Genomic DNA, 26,593 nt, shown 5'->3' on the forward strand with positions numbered 1-26,593 from the left:
TCATGTTTCTTTGAGCAGCCTCAGAAATCAAGTATAAAAATTACTTAAAGGAGAATGATTATGGGGTTAGAGAGTACAGCAGGCAGGGTGCTTGCCTTGCATGCGACTGACTCTTCAAACCTTATCACCCTTTATGGTTTCTGAGGCCCGCAGGAGAAAGCCCTGAGTGTGGCCCATCAAAGCAAAAAGAAAAGAAAAATAGTTCCTTGTCATATTTTCCTTATATAATTCTTTATATAAAGCAGTGGTTTTATTGTATTTCTTGTCACTAGCAAACTAATAATCAAGATTTTGCCTTTGAGTTCTGTGATACATATTTCTATGTTCAAAGAGAAAGATTTGTTTTTGTGAAAAAGTTGGTCAGGATATGGAATAAAGACATTAATTTTATTGTATAAAGAAATGTATTAGGGGCTGGAGCAATAGCACAGCGGGTAGGGCGTTTGCCTAGCATGCGGCTGACCCGGGTTCGATTCCCAGCATCCCATATGGTCCCCTGACCACCGCCAGGGGTAATTCCTGAGTGCAGAGCCAGGAGTAACCTCTGTGCATCGCTGGGTGTGATCCAAAAAGAGAAAAAAAAAAGAAATGTATTATAAATTCATCATTTATTGATATTCATCATTTATTTATTTATACATGCCACTAAATAGTGATTTTCACTTTTGAATATTTAGATTATGAAAACCTTGGCTTTTAAAGAGATTGTGCTAAAATTTTTTGAGTTATTTTATTAGTTGACTAATTTGATCCATACAAAAATGTAAGAACATCTCCCGTAGACATAGTTAAACATACTGTATTTAAAACTAACTTACAATGAAACACTTATTTTTAAGTTAAAAATAGTATTAAATACATTATAATTGAAAGCTGTGAAAGGCCATGTTGTGAAGTAGAAATTACATTGCATGCTACGAGCTTTATTGTTGCTCATTTATTAATTCAGAATTATTATTTATAATTATACTCTTTGTGATCACTTGACCCAAAGACTGAATTGTGAGTTGAATGTGGCCAAATCACTTGCAGTGCCTATATGATACTATCAACAAAATGTTTGTTGCATAGCAATTAGTAATATAGTTTAGAAAATATTTATTTAGCTTAAATTTTGACTGAGATTGCTTTTTGGAGTCAGATAGATTGTATCCAGATAGGGCACTTGCCTTCATGTGGCTCACTCAGGTTCAATCCCAGGCATCACTTATGGTCCCCAGAGTCCCAGAGTCCTGTCTGGAGCAGGGTCCGAGCACAGCCAGATGTGCTCCCCTCAAGTAAAAACAAAAGAATTTTTTTTTTTTGTCACACCCGGCGATACACATATGCACAGGTATTACTCCTGGTGGTGCTTGGGGACCATATAGGATGCTGGGAATCGAACCCGGGTCGTCCACATGCAAGGCAAATGCCCTACCCTCTGTACTATTGCTCCAGCCCCAAAACCAAAGCCTTTTGATGTGTAAAATTGTGAGAAAGAATATTGGATTAGTAAAATCTATTCACTGTGAAGATTAGAGAAGGAGAAGAGATGAATCATATTATGAATATTTTTTTCAGAAGAGTTCTGTAATTGATACAGGATGTTGTGTTTCTTTTTCTTTTTCTTTTTCTTTTTTTTTTTTTTTTTTTTTTTCTTTTTGGGTCATACCCGGCGATGCTCAGGGGTTACTCCTGATTCTGCGCTTAGGAATTACTCCTGGTGGTGCTCGAGGGACCAATATGGGATGCTGGGGATTGAACCCGGGTCGGCCACATGCAAGGCAAATGCCCTCCCCGCTGTGCTATCACTCCAGCCCTGTTGAGTTTCATTTTGGATCTGTTAGTTTTGAGCTTATCTTGGAGGTACGCTGTTCCATTTCGGTACCCTATTCCATATTTGGAAAACTGTTCATGTTGGTGAAATGTTCATAGAATTCTCAGACTTTGAAATTTGATACTTTTGTGGTCGGAGAGATAGTGCAATAGGTAAGGCACTTATGTTCCACAAGGTAGCCAGCCCAGGTTTGATTCCCAGCACCTCATATGGTCCCCTGAGATTCTACATTTGAGACTGTCTTGCATTTGGCCAGCCAGGGTTTGATATCTAATATCCATAAAGTCCCTGAGGCCCCCCAGATGTGATCCTTGAGCTCAGAGTGAGGAATAAGCCTTGCACCAAAGCAAATAAAAAATCTGTCTTTAATCAGTTATGTATTCTTTACAACTCATTTCAATGTTCTGTCTACAAGTTTATGAATTACCTTCTAAAGCATTGTTTCCTTTGCTTCTGAAGTTATCATTCTCATATTTTAAGGGCACTTAGTATTTTGAGATAGTGAACTTGAGTTTCATTTTGTAGGAGTTGTCTATGCCTTCATCTTATTTTACCAGTTTCTTATTCCTGTAGGCAATGTCATTTCCTGGTCCCTGGGCATAGAGCACCATCTATCCTTTTGAGCAGTTTCCTTGCATTGTGCTTATGCCTCATTAAATTTTTCACAAACTGCAGTAACCAGAAATGTACAGTGTTTCTGTGAAATGTACTTGCTGGTATTATATTCCATGCTGAGTTTCTATACCTTTAATAGAATAATTTTTAAAAACATTTATGCTTTTCATTTAAAAATCATGTTTATTCAACAATATTTTTTTAAATGAAGATATTAACGCAGGTTCAAAATTATCCATTTGTTTTTCCATTTTATTCTTTGATGTAACTCATGAAGGAATGGAAAACAGTTACATGTATGTATTATTTATTGAAAAACTACTCTTGACACATTTCTTTAGACACTGCTCAAAGTGCAGCACTGATGTGAGTGGGGAAAGAGTGATAATAATTATAATTTGTTCTTATAAGAGAGATTAAATTGATTTAAATAATTGTTTCAGTGTTTTGGGCCCACAAGTGGTGTTATGGGGAACTCCTGGTGGTGCTGGAGGAACCACATGTTGTATAGGGGATTGAACCAGGGTAGGCCGCATGCCAGACAAGCACCTTCACCCCGATGATGTCTCTCTGGTCTTGAAATATTTAGGTTTAGTTATTAAAATAAAATATTTGACTTTCTCACCATGTCTTATCTAGCCTTTCAGAATTTTGAAGTAAAATGTTTGGTCTAGAAGACAAAGAAAAATGAAAAATGTTCTTTGGAATAAATATCCAGCATGATTCCTCTGGGATATAGTACATATTTAATCTTTTAAGTGTGTGTGTGTGTGCGTGTGTTTCGGTTTAGCGGGTTTTTCTTTTTTTTTTTGTAATGTTTTCATATTTTAAAATTTAAAAAAAAATTTATTATTGAATCACTATGAGATAGATCTTTATAAAGCTGTTCAAATTTGGTTCCAGTCATAGTGTTCCAACACCCATCACTCCACCAGTGTACATTTCCCAGCACCATTGTCCCTAGTTTCCCTCCCATTATCTCCTCCCTCCTTCCCCACCAGCCAACCTCTGCGGCAGGTAGTTTCTTCTCTCTCTCTCTCTCTCTCTCTCTCTCTCTCTCTCTCTCTCTCTCTCTCTCTCTCTTTTTCTCTCTCCCTCTCCCTCTCCGCCCCCCCCCCCCCCCATTCTTCACTCCCTCTTTCTCTCTCTCTCCCTCCTTTTGGGCATTGTGGTTCGCAGTACAGGTACGGAAAGGTTATCTAATATGTTCCTTTACCATCTTTTAACACTCAGTTCTTGTCCAGCATGATCATTAGCGGGTATTTCTATCTCGGTTTAATAGGGGTCACTCTTGGCATTACCCAGGAAACATTTAGTGCTGAGGCCTAAACCCTGGCCTCCTCCTTCATGGCATGCATTCCGGCCCATTGAACTTACTCTCTGACTTACTAATAGCTAGCTTTTTATGTAAGGATATCACATGCTTGGTGAACAGTTATGAATATGGTGTCTATCTTATTTGGATTAAATTTCTTTCTGCGTATATAAATCAACACTTAGAATTAGCCTGTGAAACAGGTATAGGAATAGTCCAGCATCTCCAGTTTTCTGTCCAAAGTCACAGTGCTATAAAAATCTGAATAAGGAACAGTTTTCTTTCAAAAGGGTTTGAAACCTTTTTTTTTTTTTTTTTTGGTAAACTATTGAAAATATCTTGCAATATGATGATCAAATTGGGAAGAAGAGAAAATGTCATGACTGAGAAATAGTAAAAGTCCGGGATAGAACTATCTTATACTTTTTGGTCCAGCAGTTGGCCTGAGGGAGTGCAGGCATTGTATTTTGTCTTTGGTGCACTTACATGTGCGCTCCAATTTTCCCCGATCCTGCCACTGGACTGGGCACATCCCACCGTTAGACACGGGGTGTGTGGGGAAATGTTCTCCATCAGCTATTTTGCATAAACTTGGAAATTTATTAATTGCATGACAAACTGTTCTGCTACTTTTTAAGAAACCAGGTGCAGCATTCATTTTCAAGATCTGGTGTTTACAAGACAACTCTTTGTTTCTTTTTGAATAGAAAGATGAAAACTACAGAAGCCTTCCACGGGATGCCAGTAACTGGTCAAACCAATTTCAGAGGGATAATGCTCGCTCATCTCTGAGTGCCAGTCACCCAATGGTGGACAAGTGGCTGGAGAAGCAAGAACAGGTAACATATGTGATTCCTTCATCTGCTGTTGCTAAAACTTATTGGCCCGTATACCTGGAGATATATTCCTCTGTCCCAGTCACCATGTTGGCACTGTCATATGCCATGGTTAGTTCACATTTGAATGTGATTTGATGAACGCTGATTGCTGGCATCAGTGTTTGAAAAGGTAAATTATTCTAATGATCTTTTGTTAGGAGAGAGGCTATTAGAGTTTATCTAAAATGAGATTCTTATTTTCTTCTTTTTGGGCCAAACCGTTGGGCTCAGAGTTATTCCTGGCTCTGCACTCAGTATCTCTTCCTGGAAGGATTGGGGGACCATATGGGGCACTGTAGATTGAACCTGGGTCAGCCACATGTAAGGCAAGTGCCCTGCTCTCTGTACTGCCACCCTGATCCCCAAGAATATATTTGTGATGGTCCCTGATCAAAGATTTCTTGTAAGTTCAGAACTTGTGATGAATTCGGAAATACCTTTAGAACTTGTTTAATTGGTGCACAGTTATTTAATAAAATATAATGCAGTTTAATGTTGCACAGGTATTTTGCAATAAATAATAAGTTACCTTAAGAAGGACTTAAGTCTCTCAAAATAATACAGATATTATACTGACATTATTATTTCATTACAGGTAGTAAGTAATACTTTTAAGGGTTAAGTGGCTTAGTGTAGATCTGGAGTCAGATTATCCGGTTTCTCTGTGTTCACCATATGTGAGATTAGGATATGTGGCAAAACATGTTCCCTCTTACCTAATCAGGAGTGATCTCTGAAGTGTAGTGCCATTAGTAAGCCCTGAGCACAGCTGAAAATGTTTCAAAATTATAAAAAAAATGAATAGAAAAAAAGTCTGTTTTCTTTGTGATTTATCAAAGAGACTGTATGGAAAAGCTATACCATATTCCCAATGACTTGACCTGCTTGAATTTATTTGATGGCTTTTATTCCACTATAAGCAGGTTATAAAAAAGAAACAAAACTTCTTTAGTGTTTGCAGTTTGATGTAGCTAACATTAGCTAATTGATTCTTCAACCTGAAAACATTCTTCCTTGACTTAAGTTTAAAAAATAATGATCCATTCACTAAATTTGATGACTTCACATCAACAGGATAATTAAATAGGTGGAAATTCTATTTAACTGTACAAGAGCAGCAAAAACACGTATCAAAACTTGGAAAGTAAGCACAATTGTTTGGGCAGTAAAAGATTAATAGGTTGTGTGGGATACACTGGGAATCTAGTCCTTTTTTTTCCTCATTTAATTGTGGATTTTTTTCTTAACTATTCCCCATGAGTCACCTGCCTTCTATGACCTGATGTGGCTTTTTCTTTTTTCATCTTAAGTTTCTGTCACTAAAAATATGGTAAAGAGAATGGTTTCATATAGATAAAATGACATTATTACATGCATAAGAAAAAAAACACAAAAAATCCTTTACAATCTGGGATCACCAGCATATAACGGATGACTGTCCTTTTCAGTTATGCCATCTGGACTGAAGATGTCAATAGAGTTCTAGATTTTATATGCCTCTACTGGTTTTATTTTTGCTCTGTTTTTTAAATAGAGTGCTTGCCTCTCATTATCTCTATTTTTTTAAAATGCAATTATGACCACATCAGCTTTGCCAGTGGGAATAAACAGTTGGGATGAAAGGAACAAAAGAGTGTGGTGAAGTGCTGAGCTAGTATCTCTGGCAGTTGATGGTGTCTTTACCTTTTTGTGGGATTAAACCTATAGAACCAGACATTGAATCTTCTTTCCCTCTGTTGGAATTTTGGTAAGTTACTAACCAAAGGTAGGTGAGATATTTATTTGAAGTGTGACCCAGAAAGTTCCTGGAGTCAAGGCCAACATGATTTCTAGAAATAGCACTCTTTTTTTTTTTTCACCCAGTGTCTGATTTTTACCTTGCTCAGAATAACCTGTAGCAGAATCCTGCATCACATTGATCTTGTGTATCTATCAAGAGCATTTAAAAAAAAAAATGTCAGTCTTGTGACTTCCGTTTCTAAGAGTTCTTAGAGGAAGGACAAAAGTTTCAGAAATTTAATGAGTGGTTGTTATAGTCCCTTGAAAATTTTATATGCATTTGAGATTTTAACTCTGCCATCCAAGAAATAAAAAGTAACAAAACCCTTAGTTTTGATGTTTGGCAATGTTTTTTTTTAAAAAAATCTCAGTTCCTTTTAACTTTTACCATTTCCCTGACTCTGTGTAAACTGTAATTTAATGTTGGCAGATAATAGGTCATAGGCTGACTTTGTTCTTATGTCCCCACACTTTATTGCAACTAATAAATTCCACAAAAGAGGAGGCAGGAACTTTACAATACATGATTGGAAGAATTTAGGACCAGAAAGTAGACGGATCTTAAGGGAAATTTAAGTTAATTGGGATCCTGCCATTTTCACTACCTTGTCTTGGAGAACAGGCCTGAAGCCAATTAGCAGAAATAGCAGGGAGGTGCAAGGCACATTCCAGCCACCACTTAAATTCTGTTATGGGGGAATGACTGCCTTGACCTTTAGAGGAAAACCCATGTTTTAGGGTTCTTTCCATCAGGCCAAAGCTTTATCTAATTGGTAAAATTTTCTGAAAGAGACAAACTGATTAGAAGACAAACTACCTTAACTGGTTGGTGTTGACTCAGTTCAAGTGTCACAATTAGTGTGTTGTACCCTCTCCTTTGTACCCTCCACCAGTGTCACATCTCAAAGCCTCTAAAACCATGAGTTTTAGGATCAGTCCTAATAGCTTTTAAAAAAAATCATTTTTTTAACAAGGCTTCTATGATACTTTCATTTCATATTTTTCCATGTAAAACAGAGAATTCCTAAATTATAGTTCTTTATTTCTGAAGTAATGAAGTCTAATACAGGGGTGGTGTCTGTTTTTACATTAATCTTTATTTGCTAAGTACTACATTGGAATTGGGCTGGAGTGATAGCACAGTGGGTAGGACGTTTGCCGTGCACGTGGCTGACCTGGGTTCGATTCCTCCCTTCCTCTCGGAGAGCCCAGCAAGCTACCGAGAGTATCCCACCCACAAGCTACCCATGTCTACCCGTATTTGATATGTCAAAAACAGTAGCAACAATTCTCATAATGAGACATTACTGGTGCTCGCTCCGAGCAAAATAGATGAACAACGGGATGATAGTGCTACAGTGCTACATTGGAATTGAAAATAGGTAAATGTTAAATTACATTGAAATAAAGTTAAGTTTGGAGCTATATCATTTGTTTTATTCTCATCAAAGATTAATGCTGCTTATTTTGATACGTTAAAGCTTTTCAAAATATTTGTACGGTTGTGGAATTGGTTAAGTTTTTATGAAAGATTTATGTTTGTTTGTTTTTAGTTTCTGATTCACACCAGATGGTGCTCAGGGGTTACTCCTGACTCTGTGTTCAGGGATCATTCCTGTCAGACTCAGGAGATCATATGGGATGTGAATTTGGGTCAGCCACATGTAAGGAAAGCACCTCACCTGATGCACCGTTACTTGGTTCCCGAAGGTTTTTTTGTTTTGAATTCCGTGGAAGTTTGATCAGGTTCTGAATTTTGATGCTGTAATGTATAGGTAAATTTATAAATTTGGGCCTATTTTGGAGTGTTAACTTATAATAGTAAACAACATTTTAAATGTATTTAACCTGAAATATTTTTACAGTTGATTGCATTGTATGGATAATTGTGATTTTGTTGCTTTAACTCTGACTGAATAGTAGTTCTTTGGGATGAGCAGGCTGGGGGATCCCCTTCATATGTCTTTTCACAGTTGTTATTTTCCTTATTTTTCTGCTCTGGGAAAAATCACTTTCAAATATCCTTTTGTCACTAGAAAAAAAACACAAAACCCCTGTAGCTCATTTTATTGATAACTAAAACTTTCCAGATGACAAAAATAACTTGGATTTTCAAATATAAAATACAGCCTCATTTATAAAACAAGCTTCTATGGCAATGACTTTTATGAAATCTGATTACAACAATTGAAAACTAGTGGGTGAAAAAGAGTTCAGGGCCATCCTGTGAAAGCAACAACGAGCTTTAGAAAAATCTCACCTGAACTTCACGCAGCCCTTCATGTTACCTGCTGTAATAGTATTTGGAATATTATTTCTTTGGTTTGATTTTGGATTTTGGGCCACATCCAGTGGTGTTCAGGGGTTACCCGTGCCTCTGCACTCAGAAATCATTCCTGGTGATACTCGGACGACCATCTGCAGTGCTGGGGATTAAATCCTGGTCGGCCAGGTGCAAGGAAAGTGTCTTACCTGTTGTATTATTTCTCTGGCCCTCTTTCTTTCTTTTGCTTTTCAGTCTTCATCTAGTTTACTCTAATTAAATGACTGGTTAAAAATAAAGCCCTTTGCCTCCACATTTTAAAATTCCATTGTTTTTAAAATTAAAATGAAGGAGATTTTTAAATATTATTCTTTGACTGGAAAACCTCTGTAGCACTCTGTGGAAGTAAATATAATTGTATTTATATCTGGGATCAGCAGATGTGAAAAGCTGAAAATTCCAAGATCATTTCAAAATTGTTTTTTAGTTTTTATTATCAAATGCCAGGGATTATCTTTGTAGTATAAAAATCAATCTTGTTCACAGTAACAATGTTCAAAATAAAACCAAAGGCAGCTTTTAAGCATTGTTGTGTTACTTGTATGCAGTGATGCCAACAAGCAATTTTTTTAACTTTAAAAGCAGAATGATGGCTACTTGTATTGTAATTCAAAATTATTTGAGTATTAAAGCCTAATTCTTGGGGCTGGAGCAATAGCACAGCAGGTAGGGTGTTTGCCTTGCACATGGCTGATCTGGGTTTGATTCCCGGCATCCCACATGTTCCGCCGAGCACCACCAGGAGTGATTCCTGAGTGCAGAGCCAGGAGTTAACCCCTGTGCATCGCTGGGTGTAACCCCCCCAAAATAAAGCGAAATAAAAAAACCTAATTCTTGCATCTCCTATATGGGACAAACTACCTTCCTTGCACTACACAATATCACAACGGGTAGGGCTTTTGCCTTGCACGTGGCCAATCCAAATTCAATTCCTCTGTCCCTCTTAAAGAGCCCAGCAAGCTACAGAGAGTATCCTGCCCTCATGGCAGAGCCAGCAAGCTCCTGGTGGCATATTCAATGTGCCAAAAACAGTAACAACAAATCTCACAATGGAGATGTTACTGTTGCCCGCTTGAGCAAATCCATGAATAACTGGAAGGGAGTGCTATAGTGCTACAGCTATCCAAAAAGTAACATAACAGGGAGTGATGTTGGTTGATCTACTTCTGAGGACCCATAGACTTCCTGAGGATTCTTTCATGCAGGACCACCTTTAATATTGTGTGTGTGTGTGTGTGTGTGTGTGTGTGTGTGTGTGTGTGTGTGTAATGGATTTGCTCGAGTAGGCACCAGTAGCATCTCCATTGTGAGACTTGTTGTTACTGTTTTGGGCATATTGAATACGCCACAGGTATCTTGCCAGGCTTTGCTGTGCAGGTGGGGTACTCTCGGTAGCTTGCTGGGCTCTCCGAGAGGGATGGAGGAATCGAACCCGAGTTGTCCATGTGCAAGGCAAACGCCCTACATGCTGTGCTATCGCTATAGCCCGTATATATTAATGATAGTTACAAGCAATTTTCACCCTTAAAAGTTAGTTCAAGAAGACAACATAATTCTGGGGAGCATTTTCCAGGATCACCTTCTTGTCTGATCATCTGTACATTTGTTGTGTAGCCTTTCTTTGATTGCGTAAACTCTGCAAGCTTCCTTTTAACTGTGTACAAAATGGGCAAATTGATATCCTGGAAATGTTCTTGTGTTTGAAAATTTAGACTAACACTTGTCAAAGGTCAGATTTGGTTTCTGGGATATTGAAGGCGTTTGTTGCTAGTTTCCTTTCTCTATTTTAAGTAAGAGTGGATGGAGTGACTACATCTCAATGACCCCCTGCTTGTTAGAGTAACTAAAAAAATTTTCCCTTCAATATGTTCTTACTGCACATTGGAAGTACCATTTAGTATGCTGAGCTGGTTCATTTTCATCCCTGGTGTATTTCTAATGCTCTCATCATCCTTTCAGAATTGGATTCTTGCTTCTATGGCATCTTATCAGAATTAGAATAAAACTTAATCTTTTTAAATCATCTCTGTTTCTTTTCTGAAGAACATAATCTGACACAAAAAATGACATTACTGTTAATCTCTGTGTCTGTGTCCATTTTTTACATCCCCTTTTGTTTTTGGCCAGCATGCATGTTTTTAATACTATTAAATTTAAGGGTACCATTTAAGAATGCCAAGTGTCTTCCAAGGGCTTCTGCCTGCTAAGCATCTGGGCCTCATTGTGATATGAATGGAGTTAGTAAAGCACAGTGTTACTCATTGGCTGGACATGCAGTTTGAAGGGTCTTTATTAATTCTTCTATACGTTTATGATTCACCATATTCATGGTTTCTTTGGCCTATGGATCTAAACACTTGCAAGCAGTAGGAAATTGTGTCTTAAACTCCTGTGATTGGAAAATCTTTGATGGTGTGTAGGTTGCCTTCATGAAGACGCAGTTTGCAGCTGATGATTGCCTTGTCTATAAATGTTTAGAACTCCATGTTTGGAGCTTGCACTGTGGATAAAGATACATTTTCATTTTTACTCATGACCCCAGGTTGCCTTTTCATTTTTTTGTTGCAGGTACTCTTCAAGATTTTTGTTGTGAGCAGTGGGATTAAATATGAGGGTGAAAAATGCATACTTTATATTCTAACTCTTTCTATTCCCACCCATTCGCATGTACTTTGCTTTTGAAAACTTGTTCTTTATTTCTGTGTTCAGTAAGCAGTAGTATTCTTTGAAAAAAGTAATAGTTAAGAAATTGTATTAACATTTTCAACCTGCAGTTTTTATAACGCCTTTCCTTAAAGCCTGTCTGCAGCATTTTATCTTCTGTGGCATTTTTAATGTTGGAACTTTATGATGGAGGTTGGTACACTTAAAACTCAGTCTCGGGGCTCGAGTGTTTGCCTCACACATGGCCAACCTGGGTTTGATTTCCAGCATCCTATATGGTCCCCTGGGCACTGCCAGGAGTAATTCCTGAGTGCAAAGCCAGGAGTAACCCCTGTGCATCACCAGGTGTGACCCAAAAAGCAAAAAACAAAAATAAAATAAAATAAAACTCAGTCTCGTGCCTGAGTAATAGTACAGCAGGTAGGGCATTTGCCTTGCACACAGCTTTCCTGGGTTGCATTCCCAGCATCTCATATGGTCCCCCCCAAGCACCTCGGTATTAATTCCTGAATGCAGAGCCAGGTGTAATACCTGAGCACAGCTGAGCGTGTCCCCCCAGCCCCTGCATTCCCACACAAAAACAAAACAAAAATCAGTTCTACACAGGTTTTTCCACTATCTTGAGCATCATTTTGACATGTGCTGAAAAAAATAGCTATTTTTTGCCCAAGTGGATTTATGTTCTTTCTGTCCCCCATCTCCTGCCACTAAAACCTGGGCATATGTGCGCTAGAGTTTTCCATTGGTCCTGTATATCAGTAAACCTGTTTTTGTTTTGTTTTTTAATATCACTTCATATCCTATAGGTGAAGTGATATTATAAATCAGTGCTTTAAAATAGTTGAACAAATTTCCAAGAAATTAATGACTTAAAATGAATGAAATGAATATGAAGTTTCCCTTTTGTTGGGGTTTCAGGTAGGCTTTTTGCATAACTTTATAGCATTTGTATTATTTATATTCTTTCATCTAAGCAAATATTAGGGACCAGAGCAAGTACTGCAGTTAAGGGTGCACTGGGCATGCATCTGAATCTAAGGTGATTCTGAGCATTGCCAGGTGCAAACCACAGGGCCAAAGCAGTGTCTCGTCTTTTGCCCTTTTCATTGAACCACTGGCCAGATTGGCCCAGAATCTCAGAACTCTTGAGCACTGCAACCTCTTCCTTTACATATTAGTTCTGAATTTTTTTTTTATTTTTAGGAAATCAATCTTTACTATATTTGATGACTGAGCAGTTTTTCTCTTTTTTCTCTAAATGCTTTAATTCCCAAAATCTAAGATAAATAAGTCATACAATCTTTGTTGGAATCAAGTGAATCCTTTTGAGAGATGTAGTGTTTTGTTTTCCTATCTTGGTAATCCGTTAAATTCTCTGAGGTATTCATAAGCTGGCTTTCTTCTGACTTTACTTCATCCTCCCTTGAGCAAGTTGAAGTCCCATATCAGTAAACAAATTTATAAACATACCCATGTTTATGAGAGTTTCTTGCCTGTACTCCTAGCTGTCTTCCCTGGGGCCCCTCGGAGCGGGTGGGCTCCAACTTCCCTCCCTGCCCTCAGCAGAGCTCCCATGGCTGAAGACCGCCAGAGCCTAGCCACAGACATACTCAAGGCCCCTCTCCACATGTTCGGACAAGCCTCATGCATGAACGTACCGGCAGAGGAACCCAGGTGTGTGGGACCTGGGGCTGAGACCTCTAAGCCTGCTCAGATCAGGACTAGTCCTCTTCCACACAGATTTCCCATTTTCCAGTAGCTAGGTGGTACATCCAGGAACTGCCCCCGGCGCCGTGTAATCCCAGCTATGGCCAACATCCAGAGACTTAAAACCAAGCTCCTGGAAGCACGACATTTTATAGCCTACTTCTCCCTCTGTGAGAACCTGGCCAGCTACCAAGAGTTTCCTGCCTGGCAAACTCCCCATGGTGTATTCATATGCCAAAACCAGTAACAATGATGGGTCTCATTCCCCTGACCCTGAAAGAGCCTCCAATGAGGCAGCGTTGGCAAGGACTGGTAAAGAGAGGCTTCTAAAATCTCAGGGCTAGGACGAATGGAGACTTTACTGAGACCGCTTGAGAAATTTGACAATCAACGGGATGATGATGATGATGATGATGATGATGATGATGATGATGATGACCCGTGTTTATGCTTTGATAATTCCCACTTGTATGGGGAAAAACTTCTCTGACCATACAAAAGCAAATTACCTTTTCTGTTTTCTGTCGAACATCTCTTCTCCATATCAGTACTTGGCTTTGACTTCTGCTCCTCTCTCTCCAGCTGTGAATGTGTGCACATGTGTATCTTCACTGAAATTTGTGATCAGGAAATATATATTTCATTAACATGCTCCTCTTCTCCCATATGCTTCTGTGTTACTGCTGCCATTATCTGGTGTGTTGTCTTTCACTGTGTATCGATCATGCATATGTCAAACCAGATATAATTCCCCTCTCAGAAGACTTTCTCTAATCCTATTTTTGAAGGAGGGGGACAGATTTATTATATTTCCATATTATTCATTCTCTTAGATTACCTTTTTTACTTTTATGAATTTGAATTTACCTTTGCTTGTGTCTCAATACATACACTGAAACAAAACTTTCATTTACTGAATACCTTAATATATTGAAGGTAAGACGTCAGTAATGTCCTCCCTCGTGTGTATCCTGGGTGAATTTTTTGTTGGAAGGACCAAATTCACAATTTCATAATGTCTTATGATAAGATATAATGTTTTTCTTTATTTAGAGTCAACATCACAGGTTATATGTAAACCAAAGAAAAGTTTCTAAATATCAAAAGTTGCAGATATGTAAACCATATGAACACAGTCATTCCATTGAGTTTGTGATGTTTGACTGAGTCATTGCTTGTCACTTAGCATCTTCATGTGACATAAGGACTAGAAATGCTTTCCTGTTCCCTGAATGTTTCAGAAGAGCTTGAATAATTTGGCATTAAGCCTTTAAAGTATTGATAGAACTCAGTAGTCAATCCATCTGAATCTGGGTTTTTGTTCATGGAGAATAATTTACTGTTTTCATTTCTTTACTTGAGATTGGTCTACTCAGATTTTTTTATTTTCTCCAATTTTGGGAGAATCTTGGGAGTTCATTCGATTTTGCATTTGTTGGCATAAAGTTTTTGATAGTAACCTCTTATGATATTTTGACCTCTGTGTGTGTGTGTGTGTGTGTGTGTGTGTGTGTGTGTGTGTGTGTGTGGCAGGGGTACACCTGGTAGTGCCTGCTTCTGGCTCTGTACTATTGAATCATTCTTCTTGGTAGGGCTCAGGGAACCATCTGAGGTGCTGGGGATCTAACCCTGGTTAGACATATGGAAGGCAAATGCCCTACCTGTAATATCTCTAGAGACCCACCCATCAATTTTTTTTTCTGCTTTTTAGGTATCTGTTCTTTACCTCTTGGAAAACTAATTACTTTAAATAGATCTCATATGTATGGAATTAAAGTTTATTATTTACTTTATTAAAAATTAATAGAATTATATATAAATAAATGAGACAACAAAGTAGAGATCATGGGAAGGAAAACCAAAATTCTTATATTTCAGTTTTAGATTATTTTTGATGTTGCCAAATGTAATTTTCCTAACGTTTATAAATTTAACATGGTGAGATATTAGCATCAGTAGTTACAAAAAATAGGTATCAGAGATAGCCACACATTCACTGATTTCCTCCTTAAATATCTTTGCTATTTTTGGTACCAACATGGAGCTCTGAAATGATTATACAGAGTAATAATTTTAACACCAGTTATTCTTACTAAATGTGAAATTTCCAATATTGTGTTCATGTGTCCAGAAATATCAAATATTATAGTCCCCATTCAGGAGTTCTTTAGCATTTATTCCCCTGGACTGTAGGTTATGGAAATTCTGGGGTGGGGTAAGTTCATAACTCTGATGCACAGAGATAACGTTCTCATTTACTTAGTGTCATGGTTGATAAAAATTGATCTGGAATTGAGTGGTTTATAGTAAAGCTGTGTGTAAATATAAGTTTGTGTTAGCATAGAATTGTGCTTGTTTCTCCATTTCCATCAGGCTATTTTCACTAAAGAAAACATATTTCAGGATCCTGTTGCTTGTGTCTTTCATTGACTGGTGATAGTTTGCGTATTTTTGATTATTTTACTCTTTCTTGCTTTATTCTGTTCCTGCAATCTTGGAGAATCTCTTTCTAAATATAGTTTCAGTTTCTTTTCATTCTTCTGCACCTTCTACACACCCACCCAGCCCCCACCCCCAAACACCACCACCACTATCTGTTTCCAAACTTTCTATTGGCTAGTTACCACCATTGACAGTGTTATAGAAGAAAAATTACCAACAGCTGCCATTAGCTCTCAGCTGAATAATGCAGCACCATGACAGCCAGCCTCGAAGTCACCTAGCTTTCTTTGAGATTAAAGTGATGTGTGTTAATAGTTGTGTCACACCATTTTCTGCTTTGACAGGTCCACTGGAGTGGTAAGGGGTGAAACACTTAACAGCTTCTTGAAGTTGCTGTGTCGTTGGAATTTCTTAGCATGTATTATGTTGAGCAAATTCTGATTTACTGAACCTTAAATTAGGTTTCACAGCATTCTTAGATGTATTTTCATAGGATGGTGAAGATTGGATATGACAGTTTGTGTAAAATGTTAACAACTGTATCCAGCACACATCCATCCAGCACACAGTGTGTGTCTCTTTTGATGCTAGGGTGTTTGCTGGGGTCTGCCTTATGTTCCATGATCAGCCAATTCCTTCCTTCCTTCCTTCCTTCCTTCCTTCCTTCCTTCCTTCCTTCCTTCCTTCCTTCCTTCCTTCCTTCCTTCCTTCCTTCCTTCCTTCCTTCCTTCCTTCCTTCCTTCCTTCCTTCCTTCCTTCCTTCCCTCCCTCCCTCCCTCCCTCCCTCCCTCCCTCCCTCCCTCCCTCTTCACCCTTTCTTTCACTTCCCTCTCTTGCCCTCCTTTCTCCTCCCCTCTCTTCCCTTTAACTTAACTGAGAACACAGGCTTTTCCAAAAGTGAGAGTGTAAAGTAAATATCTTCGGCCTCTTATGGGCAATTTCCCCAGAGCAAATGTGTGCTATAGTAAGAAACTGCACATTCCAGATAGATGTGTAGTTTTTTACCATTGAGTAAAAAAGTACATATCTTTGAGGGACATTTGGCCAGTGTGCCATTTCTTTTTCTTTTTTGGCTGTTGTGCCAGAGAAGGAAGTATAAGGGTTTTTCTCCTGACTGCACAGGGAGTACCCCTGGCATTTCTTGGTAGACCACATATGGTACTGGGGATCTAACCCAGGTCAGCTGTGTGTAAAGCAAGTGCCTTACCTCCTTTCCTGTCTTTCTGATTTCTAGTACTGTGGGTATCAGCCTGGGCTCCCATCCTCAGGTGCCGAGGCCTTAATCCTAGCTCTTCCCCGAGCTTCTTGCCTGTGCCCTGACCCATGTGTGGTATGCAGAGAGGTTTTGTCGTTTCTTCCCTTCATAGCAATCACAGCATTTTAGTTTAGTTACTTGTCTTTCTCTTCTGAGGTACCTGTTTTACATGCACTTCCAAGCTTTTTTATTTCTTTATCTATTTTTGAGGGAGGCATGATGCAACTTCTGGTGTCATTAAATTTCTTTCATAGCATTTGCATCTAAACACATCATAACTTTTCGTGAATAGGCTTGTAAGAAACTCTGTACTTATACTTTGTGTATCTAAAAATGTTCCTAAAAACATTTTAATAGCAAGCATTTTTATAAAAAGTATCTTATTCCAAAGATAATTTATTTTCCTTTACATTGAAAACTTTTAAAGAATCTTTTCTGGATAAAACTGGAGAAAGTCTTGGGGAAGGGCAGTGAATGCCAGATGATATCAGGAGAACTCTAGGCTTTTGGACTTACTGATATTTTTAGTCCCTGTGGGGGACTAATTTTCCTGAGAACTTTGTATTTTAATCATAAACAGATCCAGTTCACTAATACTTTCATAAAGCTCTGGCTGAGACTTTGGCATTAATGTCCTGGACTTTTGGAAAGAGAAATATTTTTGTAGATTGGCCAAGAAAAATACATCTCAACTCAAATAAAAATAATGTTTGCTGTTTTAACGTGTTTTTTTATTTCCCACTGAACTTTGTCTTAAGTATTTTGCTAATTTAGTTTTTTAATATTGGACATGACTTAGCAGTGATTTAACATGTTTGCTGTGGCCCAAGATAATCTTTATTTGAATTTTTAGACTTTGTCTTTAGCTAGGGAACATGTTATATTTGTATACTTTATTACTTAATTCACTTTATTGTTTAGTTTTGGAGAATTTTAAGAAAGGGACACACTTGTGCCTAATATTTAAAATTATATTTTAGAAACTGTAGATTATATAAAAATTATTGATGGCACAAATGTTTTCTTCAAGGTGCATGCACTTTCCCCCCTTCCTGCTCTTAGTAAGCAGATGTACCTGCACTTCGTCTCTTTCTTATGCCTGGAAAACTTTTACTTGTTTTCTGTAACACCCTGTCTCTAAGTTATCTTATTATTATTAATAGTAATAATAATAATAATATTTTTGTTCAATATTAAGATATTAAAATTAAAAGTTAACGTGCTCATGGGGAGGAAGCTACTTAACAGAGATCATAGGCAATGAATTATTAAAGCGCAAGTTCAGCCCTCACATAAAGCCAAGATTTTCTCCTAAATCATCTATCCACTCTTACTGAAATACTTTTTTGTTTGCAAAGTAGCACATGTGTAAAAAAACCAAGGGAATGGGTTTTGGATTACTTTTATTTACTGGTCTATTTTGTAATGCCGGACTGGAGTGATAGTACAGCGGGTAGGACGTTTGACTTGCACATGGCCGACCTGGGTTTGATTCCTCCGTCCCTCTCCTAGAGTCCCAAAAGCTACCGAGAGTATCGCGCCCACATGGCAGAGCCTGGCAAGCTACCAGTGGCGTATCCGATGTTCCAAAAACAGTAACAACATCTCACAATGGAGAAGTTACTGGTGCCCGCTTGAGCAAATTGATGAACAACGGGATGACATTGCTACAGTGCATTATTAATATTTTCACTGTGGTTTACAATCATTAGGAGGATTTCATACATGAAATATTCCACGCATCCTTCATCCAGCTGTCTGCCTCCCTCTGCCATAGTACCAATGTCCATCGTGCTCCCTGCCCGCCCCCGCCCCCTATCCCGGACCATCCAGTTAAGTGAATACCAGTTCTGTTTCATATCTGCTATCCTCTATTCTGTTCCTCCATATCCCACATAGAAGGGAATCATTCTCTGTCTTCCCATCTCTAACTGACCAGCTCTACTCAGCATGATAACCTCTAACTCCCTCCACGTGGCAGCAAATTTCATTTCTTTTTCTTTTTACAGGGGAGTAGTATTCCATTATGTATAGTGCAGCAATTTCTTTATCTAGTAATCTGATCTTGAACATTTGGATTGTTTAGAGATTTTGACTATTGGAAATAGTGCTGCAATGAACATAGAAGTGCAGATGTCCTTTCTAAATTAAGGACCTTAGGGTAGATGCCCGGAGGTTGAATTGATCAGTCCTATTACAACTTTTTTGTGATGTTTGCTAGTGTGAGGTGATATTTTATTGTTTGATTTGTATTTTTCTGATAAGTGATGCAGAACACTTTTTCATATATGCCTTTGGGCCATCAGTATGTCATCTTTTTGTCTTATTTGAAGATTTCTCTGTTCATCTCTACCCAACCCCCACCCCCTATTTATTAATAAAATTAGGTTTGGTTTTTGTTTTGGTTTTTTTGGGTAGAATTCTAATAATGCTTCATTTTATTTGTATATATATGTGTGCGTATATATATATATATATATATATTTACATATGGAGTATCAACGTATCAACTTTTTATCCAAAGGATGGTGGGCAAATGTTCTCTCCCAGTCTGGGATGTCTCTATTCTATTTAGCCATCCTTTCCTTTGAGGTACAGAAGCTTCTTAGTTTGATATGGTCATATTTGTTTATCTTTATTTCAGTTTGCCTGGCCACTGGTTTCAAATTGGCTCCAATATCATGGAGTGTTCTTATGTTGCCCTCGGTGTGTTTATGAATTCGTGTTAGATATCAAGTTCTTTGATCCATTTTGATTTGACTTTTTGTACAATGTTAGAGTGTGATCTGAGTGTTTTTTTTTTTTTACATGATTCTTACCAGTTTTCACAGCTCTATTTGTTGAAAAGGCTTTCCTCATCCCACTTCATGCTTTTTGCTCTTTACCGGTTCCTCATTGTATTATTTACAGACACATTTGTCTTCTGCTAGAGACTTGTGTGAGCGAAGGTCATGTTTGTAGATAGTATTTCATGTTTTTCTTGGTGTATCACTTTTCTATTTTTTCCTTTTATTTCTCTGGTCTTGTTCTTGCTTATAAATGCTAGCTGGTTCCTTCTATCTAGGTGTCTTTGAACTCAATTTGCACTTTCTTTTAAATTTTTTACAGTTAAAAAATTTATTGAGTGTATACAATACTATTAATAGTTTTTTGTGATTTCAATACCACACCCATCACCAGTGTAATCCAGCCCCCTCCCCTAATGTTCCCCATGCCCCACCCTTTCAACTCCTCCTTCACAACTGTTTTGTGGATCAGTTTTTTTCATACTGTTGCCTTTGTTGCTAGCTATTGTATATAATATTTATTATTATATTCATATGGCTGGAGCTATAGCACAGTGGTAGGGCTTTCGCCTTTCATGCGGCTGACCCGTGTTCAATTTCTCCGCCCCTCTTGGAGAGCCTGTCAAGCTACCAAGAGTATCGTGCCCGCACGGCAGACCCTGGCAAGCTACCCGTGGTGTATTGCATATGCCAAAAACAGTAACAAATAAGTCTCACAATGAGAGATGTTACTAGTGCCCACTTGAACAAATTGATGAACAACGGGATGACAGTGACAGTTTCATATATATATATATATATATATATGTACATATATATACACACATATATACATAATGTGTGTGATTATAAGTACCACCTATAAGAGAGATCTTTCTTTATCTATTTCTGATTGATTTCATTTGAACTCAATTTACACTTTCTCCTAAGCAGAGGGACTATAGTTTCTTGTCTAATGGAGCTGGAGCTCCTTTTTCTATACCTCATTTTCTCTCTTATTGCACAACACAGCATAGCCAGAATGACCTCACCTCTTTGCAGTTCTAAATGACTAGGTCATTTCTCTCCCCTCCCCTCCCCTCCCCTCCCCTCCCCTCCCCTCCCCTCCCTTCCCCTCCCCTCCCCTCCCCTCCTCTCCCCTCCTCTCCCCTCCTCTCCCCTCCTCTCCCCTCCCCTCCCCTCCTCTCCCCTCCCCTCCCCTCCCCTCCCCTCCTTCTTTATTTTTCTTTTTGGGTCACATCCGGTGATGCACAGGGGTTATTCCTGACTTTGCACTCAGCAATTACTCCTGGTGGTGCTCAGTGCTTGGGTGACCATATGGGATACTTGGAATTGAACCTAGGTCGGCCACATGCAAGACATGCCCTACCCTCTGTACTATCGCTCTAGCCCCTGACTAGGTCATTTCTAGACCTAGAACATGTTATTATCATCTATACTGTTCTAAGTTTTATTTTGCTATAAGTCTTCAAGGATTTAAGCTTAATTTTTCCCCTTTTCTATCTACTGCTTCATGTTTCATCAACTGTCAGTTTCTACATATATCTTTACCCTTGCATAACAATGTATTTTTCTACTTCTGAAACACCTGTTCTCACTTCAGCCATTTTCATTTGAATGGATTGATCGAGCATTTTTCTCTTTCCTCTATTCCTTCTTTATAAGAATAGATCCTATTTGTACTGTATCACCCCCAGCTTAAAGTATAAGAAATATGCTTTTACTATAATATGTATTTCTGTATTCTGATCTAAAATTAAATTTATTAATATGGTGTTTTATGTACTCTGCCTTGCAGATTTCAATTGAATTTTCTTTTAGGCCTTACCTCCTCCCACAATTGCATGCACATCTTATACTGTAGTTTGGACCAGGAATATTAGTCATATAGGCCCACACTGAATTCTCGTTTATGCTTACTGGATATAATCTTTTTCTCTTTGCTTGTGTGTTTTGGAGGAAGGAAGCTGGGGAGAGGCTTTTCCAGTGACCATGGGGGTCCCGTGGCTATGGAAGTCATGAAGTATTAGTACTTGTACATTCTCCTTAGTCACTACTTTCCTGGAGGAGCAGAATTTGGGTTGAAACAACACTTAATAAAATTAATATCATAAAAGTATTCTGGGAAAAAGGGTGTTATGGTATTTGGCTATTTTGAAATAAAAGCTCAAAGCACCTTCTTACACATTATAAATATCAGAATATGGTATTTTTATTAAGGAATATTGAAGAAGCATTTTGAAGTAATCTAATTTTACTGAGTTTGCCATTTGACTCCTTTTTTTATACATGTGGATTTAGTAGTGTTATGTTTTTATTCATCTTGTCATTTCAGTATAAAATAAGCCTCAAGGCAAGGGAAAAATTAGGATTTTGATCTAAGAAGCTACAAATAACGAAGAATATACATTTGCTGAGTAATTAATTGTCACAACTCAGGCATATTCTATAAGCACTTATCATTCATGATCCCATGATTAAAATTTGCATTCCATCACCCTGTAAAATTGTAATGGAAAAAAACTTTTCACCAAATTGCTTGCCTTTGTAACTTTGCCTGCCTAGTAATGTAGATGAGATTTAAAATGATTTTGTTTGCACTCCAAGTCACTTTATTCTACAGTAGTGTTCTAAATTTGTCCTTTTGATTTTGTTATTTCTATAGTGCTGTTGAGATTTAGTGCTCAGTATTGGCCAAAATCATTCTACTTCAGCTTTCAAAAACTTCTCTTTCTAGTGTGTTAACAAAACTGAAACGATTGCAGTGCCTGTGATGTAGTAACAGGAGTAGGTGACAGGATTTTGTGTGAGTGGCGGTGACTGCCCCAGTGTCGTTCAGTATTCTATCCAAACAGTAGGTCCACTCTGGATAAATAGTGTTCACTTTGTATTGAGGCCCCGCAGTGGTTAGATAAACATGAAAATAGAAAAGGCTTTCTCCTGGTAAATCCAGTGGAGTGGGAGCTTAGTGTTCATGCACTATGCAGATGGCCCAGCTTATATTAAGATCATCATATTGGAGGAAGTGAGGTAGTACAGGCATTAAAGCATATGCTAACATGCAGCCCACCCCAGTTTGGTTCAGGCACTGTACATGACCCCCTGAGTGTAGGTAGAAGACACTGCTGAGCAATACTGGGTGTGCTCTCCCTATACCGACCCCTCCCCCCCAGCTCACCCAACAACAGATCACCACATTGATTCCAGATGCTTTCTTTTAGTTTTTTTTTTTCTTACTCCTCCCCAAATATACTGCAGATGAACTGAGAATAGAACACCTGTTTTGGAAAATAAGAAATTACATTCCTAAATCCTGGTTTTGCATTAGAGATGGAAAGAATAAATGAGGGGGTAGAATCAGATGGTTTTGGAAATAATTAAGGTGTGTTTTTTCTATAATTGAGAATTTAAAAAACTGCTTAAAGGGCCAAAGCAGTAGTACAGTGGTACTATTTTATGTACTATTTCAGTAGTACCATTTGCTTTGCACATGGCTGACCTAGGTGTTGATCCCCGGCATCCCATATGGACCTCAAGCATCACCAGGAGTAATCCCTGAAACCACTGGGTGCCCCTCCCAATTAAAAAAAAAACAGCAAGCTTAAAGCCATATTATTAGAATGGACGGACATGTACCAGACTTGTAGGGGGCGGAGGATTTCAGAATGAATAAAAATCATAAACATGGACTGCAGAAAACTGATACAAACTATCCCCCCAGCTAGGCCTCCCAACAATTTCTGACAGTAGGACTTATTCCCTAGTGGCCTACTGATGGGAAGAAGTCATTGCTCCTCCCCGTTATCAAGTTAACATGGTGTACAGCACTTTTATCAGGAGCTCTTTATTCAAAATTTAAAGCTAAAGAGAACCTTGATTACCTTGCATTAATAACCAAATCTTATCACACTTCATATCTGATGAGTTCCTTCTGGGGTTTTTCAATGCTCCTTCTGGTTTCTTCTTATCTAAATGGTTTGGAATTACTGGAATATATTTATTGTCTTATTTCTTTCAACAGATTATTGGGATATATTAAATAGGTTAGACTGATTCTTATCCTAGCGGGTTCTGACTATTAAAATATCTGTTCATGTTAAGAAACTTTATATGTGTTTTCTTGGAAAATGTGATATGGCTAGTGATTTTATATTTTTCCTTCTATGTGAATTGCTCTGGGTAATGAGTCAATGTAGCTGTTTTTCACCAACTTCTAGCTTTTGTTCCTCCCCCCCCCACACACACACAGTTGAGTATGATGTCAGTTACTATGCCATATGGAATGTAACACTTTGAAATATAAAAGTATATATGAGATTCAAATTAAGAAAATTTAATAGGCCATAAAAAAAAGTATGTATTAAGGCTAGATGATAATATGCCTGTATGGTGTGTAAAGAAACAAAGCAGGGGAATAGAGGGAAACAAAGCAGTTCCTATGAAAAGAAATTATTGGTCTCTGATAACAGAAATGGGGTTATTAAGAAGCTGGAGTTTAGAGCTTCAGAGGAGAGGTGAGGTGACCAAAAGGACTTAGGGATGGCTGGATCGAGGACAGCTTGTAAGACATTTGCCTTGTAAGTGACCAATCTAGGTTCTTTTCCTGGCACCTCACATGGTCACCTAAATCCTACCAGGCCTGGAATGATCCTTGAGCACAGAGCCAGGAATAAGCCAAAATCAAAATTCCCAAATTAAAAATAAAAGGAACTGGGCATTTGTCACTTGGTGTTGATGTTGCAGAAACTTTATACACTAAAAGCGTGAATATGAACACTGTGTTACACCATGTTAACTTGATAAGAAAATAATTTTAAGGGAATTTGTAGGATTAATTAGCAGTTTGCCTATTTGCTTGAATAATACTACTTATGAGTTCATGCAAATAAGGTTGAAATTGGACCAGAGTTTTATGGTTTTTTTCCAAGTTCCTATGTGTTTGAAATTGCCAGTTTGTTATTATTTTAACTGTGATAAAAATTTTTCTGAATTAAGAAAACACTATTGTGATTTTAAGAAGGTTTGGAAAACCTGGGTGATTATTTCCTACAGCTTAATTTTTCTTCTGGATACTCAGTTTTCATAACAGTTTCGATAATAATTCATGGGCTGACTTTTATAGTCTTAAAGTGTCTTCTGCCTGTGTCTGTGTCTATGATTTATTTTGGGTAAGTTTTGACTAGCAACACTAGCAAGATTTACCATTTCTTGAATTTTACTGCTAAACATTTGGGGGGGGAGATTTGGGGCCACACATACTGTGCTCAGGGTTATTCTGGGTAGGGATTGGGGGATTATATCTGGTTCCAGGATTCAGTTTGGGTCAGCCACATTCAAGGCAAGTGCCTTAGCTCCTGCTAAACATTTTTAAATGTTGCATTTTAATTTTATTCTTTTTTATTGATATATAATTGACATATGACATTGTGCAAGATTAAATTATATGAAATATTGATTCAATACATTTATGCTTTACAGTTTAATTACATTATAAGGTTATCTGTTACCACTAACATAATTATTTCTATTTCTGGAATGAACGCAATGAAGATCTATTCTCTAGGAAATATTGAATCATTACAACATAGGTGGCTAAAATTACTATTCTGTATATGAAATCCCCACTGCTATGCATGTTGTAGGCATTATCTTTAAATGCTTTATGCATTATTATCCCTGTTTTCTGAATGAGAGAAACAGGTCTTATAAATAATTTAACTTGTTAAAGGTCAAACACTAAATCCTACTTATTACATTTAAATCTGATTTTTCTCTCTGTCCATTTTCTAATTCATGGTTTAAGCTAAGATGTATTCTTTATAAACTGAGTCTTCCAGAAGTGGGTTTGGTGTTCCTGGGTGTGTTTTTGGAAGCCTGAGCCAGTGTTCCTTTATGTAGTCTTTGTTATGGTCTTTGTTTTTTGTTTGAGAGTCTGGGTTTAGCTTTCCCAGGCATCTTGTTTAACTTTCCCCAGCCCTTCAAATTTTTATTCAAATCCAGTCTTTTCACGGAGAGAATTTCTACCCTCTGTTTACTCTCTATCTTTTGTTCTCTATAACATCCTTACTTTCCCTGGTTTGACATTCTAGCTCCCATTCTTTTACTCTGTTCTGAGTAGGATCCTCATTCTTGGGTATATGACCATGCCACAGTGACACTTATTCTATTTTTAATAATATGTTGTTTTGTTCTCCTCTGTCCCTCATGGAGAGCCTGGCAAGCTACCGAGAGTATCCCGTTCACGTGGCAGAGCCTGGCAAGCTCCCTGTGGCGTATTCAATATGCCAAAAGCAGTAACAAGAAGTCTCACAACAGAGACATTACTGGTGCCTGCTCGAGCAAATCGATGAACAATGGGACAGCAGTGCTACAGTTGTTTTGTTCACTCATGTCCCAAATACCAAGGACAGTATCTGACATATCTATTTGATAGTTGATTCAGTAAAAAAGTGATACGTTGGAGAGCCCTAAGCCAAGAACTCCAAGAGATTTTTTCAAGGATTTCTTGTTAGCTTGGTCCTAGTGAGAGAACTCATGGCTCTCACCCAATTTCATGTGCTCTCACATTGAGTTTTGAATAAAGTGGATTCCTAGTTTTCATTGGTAGATGACCCATTAAAATTGATAATATCAAGATCTGTTATATCCTAGATCAGTATAAAATGGTTCAATTTAAATGTTAAACTGTGTTTTGCATTTTAAAATGATACACTTCAGAGTAAAAAAAATTGTGTTAAACATATTAACATGTATCTGAATGCTCAGACCTTTGAAGTTCACATAAATGTTGTAAATGCAACTTATTTTTATTGAGTTAACATAGCTTTCAGTAGTGTTAATATTTGCTGTGAGCATAAAGTATTACTGCTCACAACTTCAGATGTGATATAGTCCCTTCACCAATGTCCAATGTCCCTTCTAGTCATCCCCTCTGCTCCCATGTCATCTTATCCCTCCTCTTGTGTGTTTCTATTTCTCCTTTCCTCAGGATCATTCCTCCTGTGGCTTAGGGA

General features: G+C 37.9%; 1 protein-coding gene across 15 annotated transcripts in view; it reads left to right on the forward strand.

The window, feature by feature from the left end:
- PARD3 (par-3 family cell polarity regulator) overlaps nt 1–26,593 on the forward strand; it is a 645,483-nt gene that overhangs the window by 304,989 nt on the left and 313,901 nt on the right. For all 15 annotated transcript variants that reach the window (XM_055147130.1, XM_055147131.1, XM_055147132.1 and 12 more), the window contains exon 5: nt 4,454–4,585. In XM_055147130.1, the coding sequence (XP_055003105.1) occupies nt 4,454–4,585 (132 nt within the window). The remainder of the gene's footprint in view (nt 1–4,453; nt 4,586–26,593) is intronic.

The sequence above is a fragment of the Sorex araneus genome, chromosome 9 (assembly GCF_027595985.1).
Source record: "Sorex araneus isolate mSorAra2 chromosome 9, mSorAra2.pri, whole genome shotgun sequence".
In the NCBI taxonomy this organism is placed as follows: Eukaryota; Metazoa; Chordata; class Mammalia; order Eulipotyphla; family Soricidae; genus Sorex; species Sorex araneus.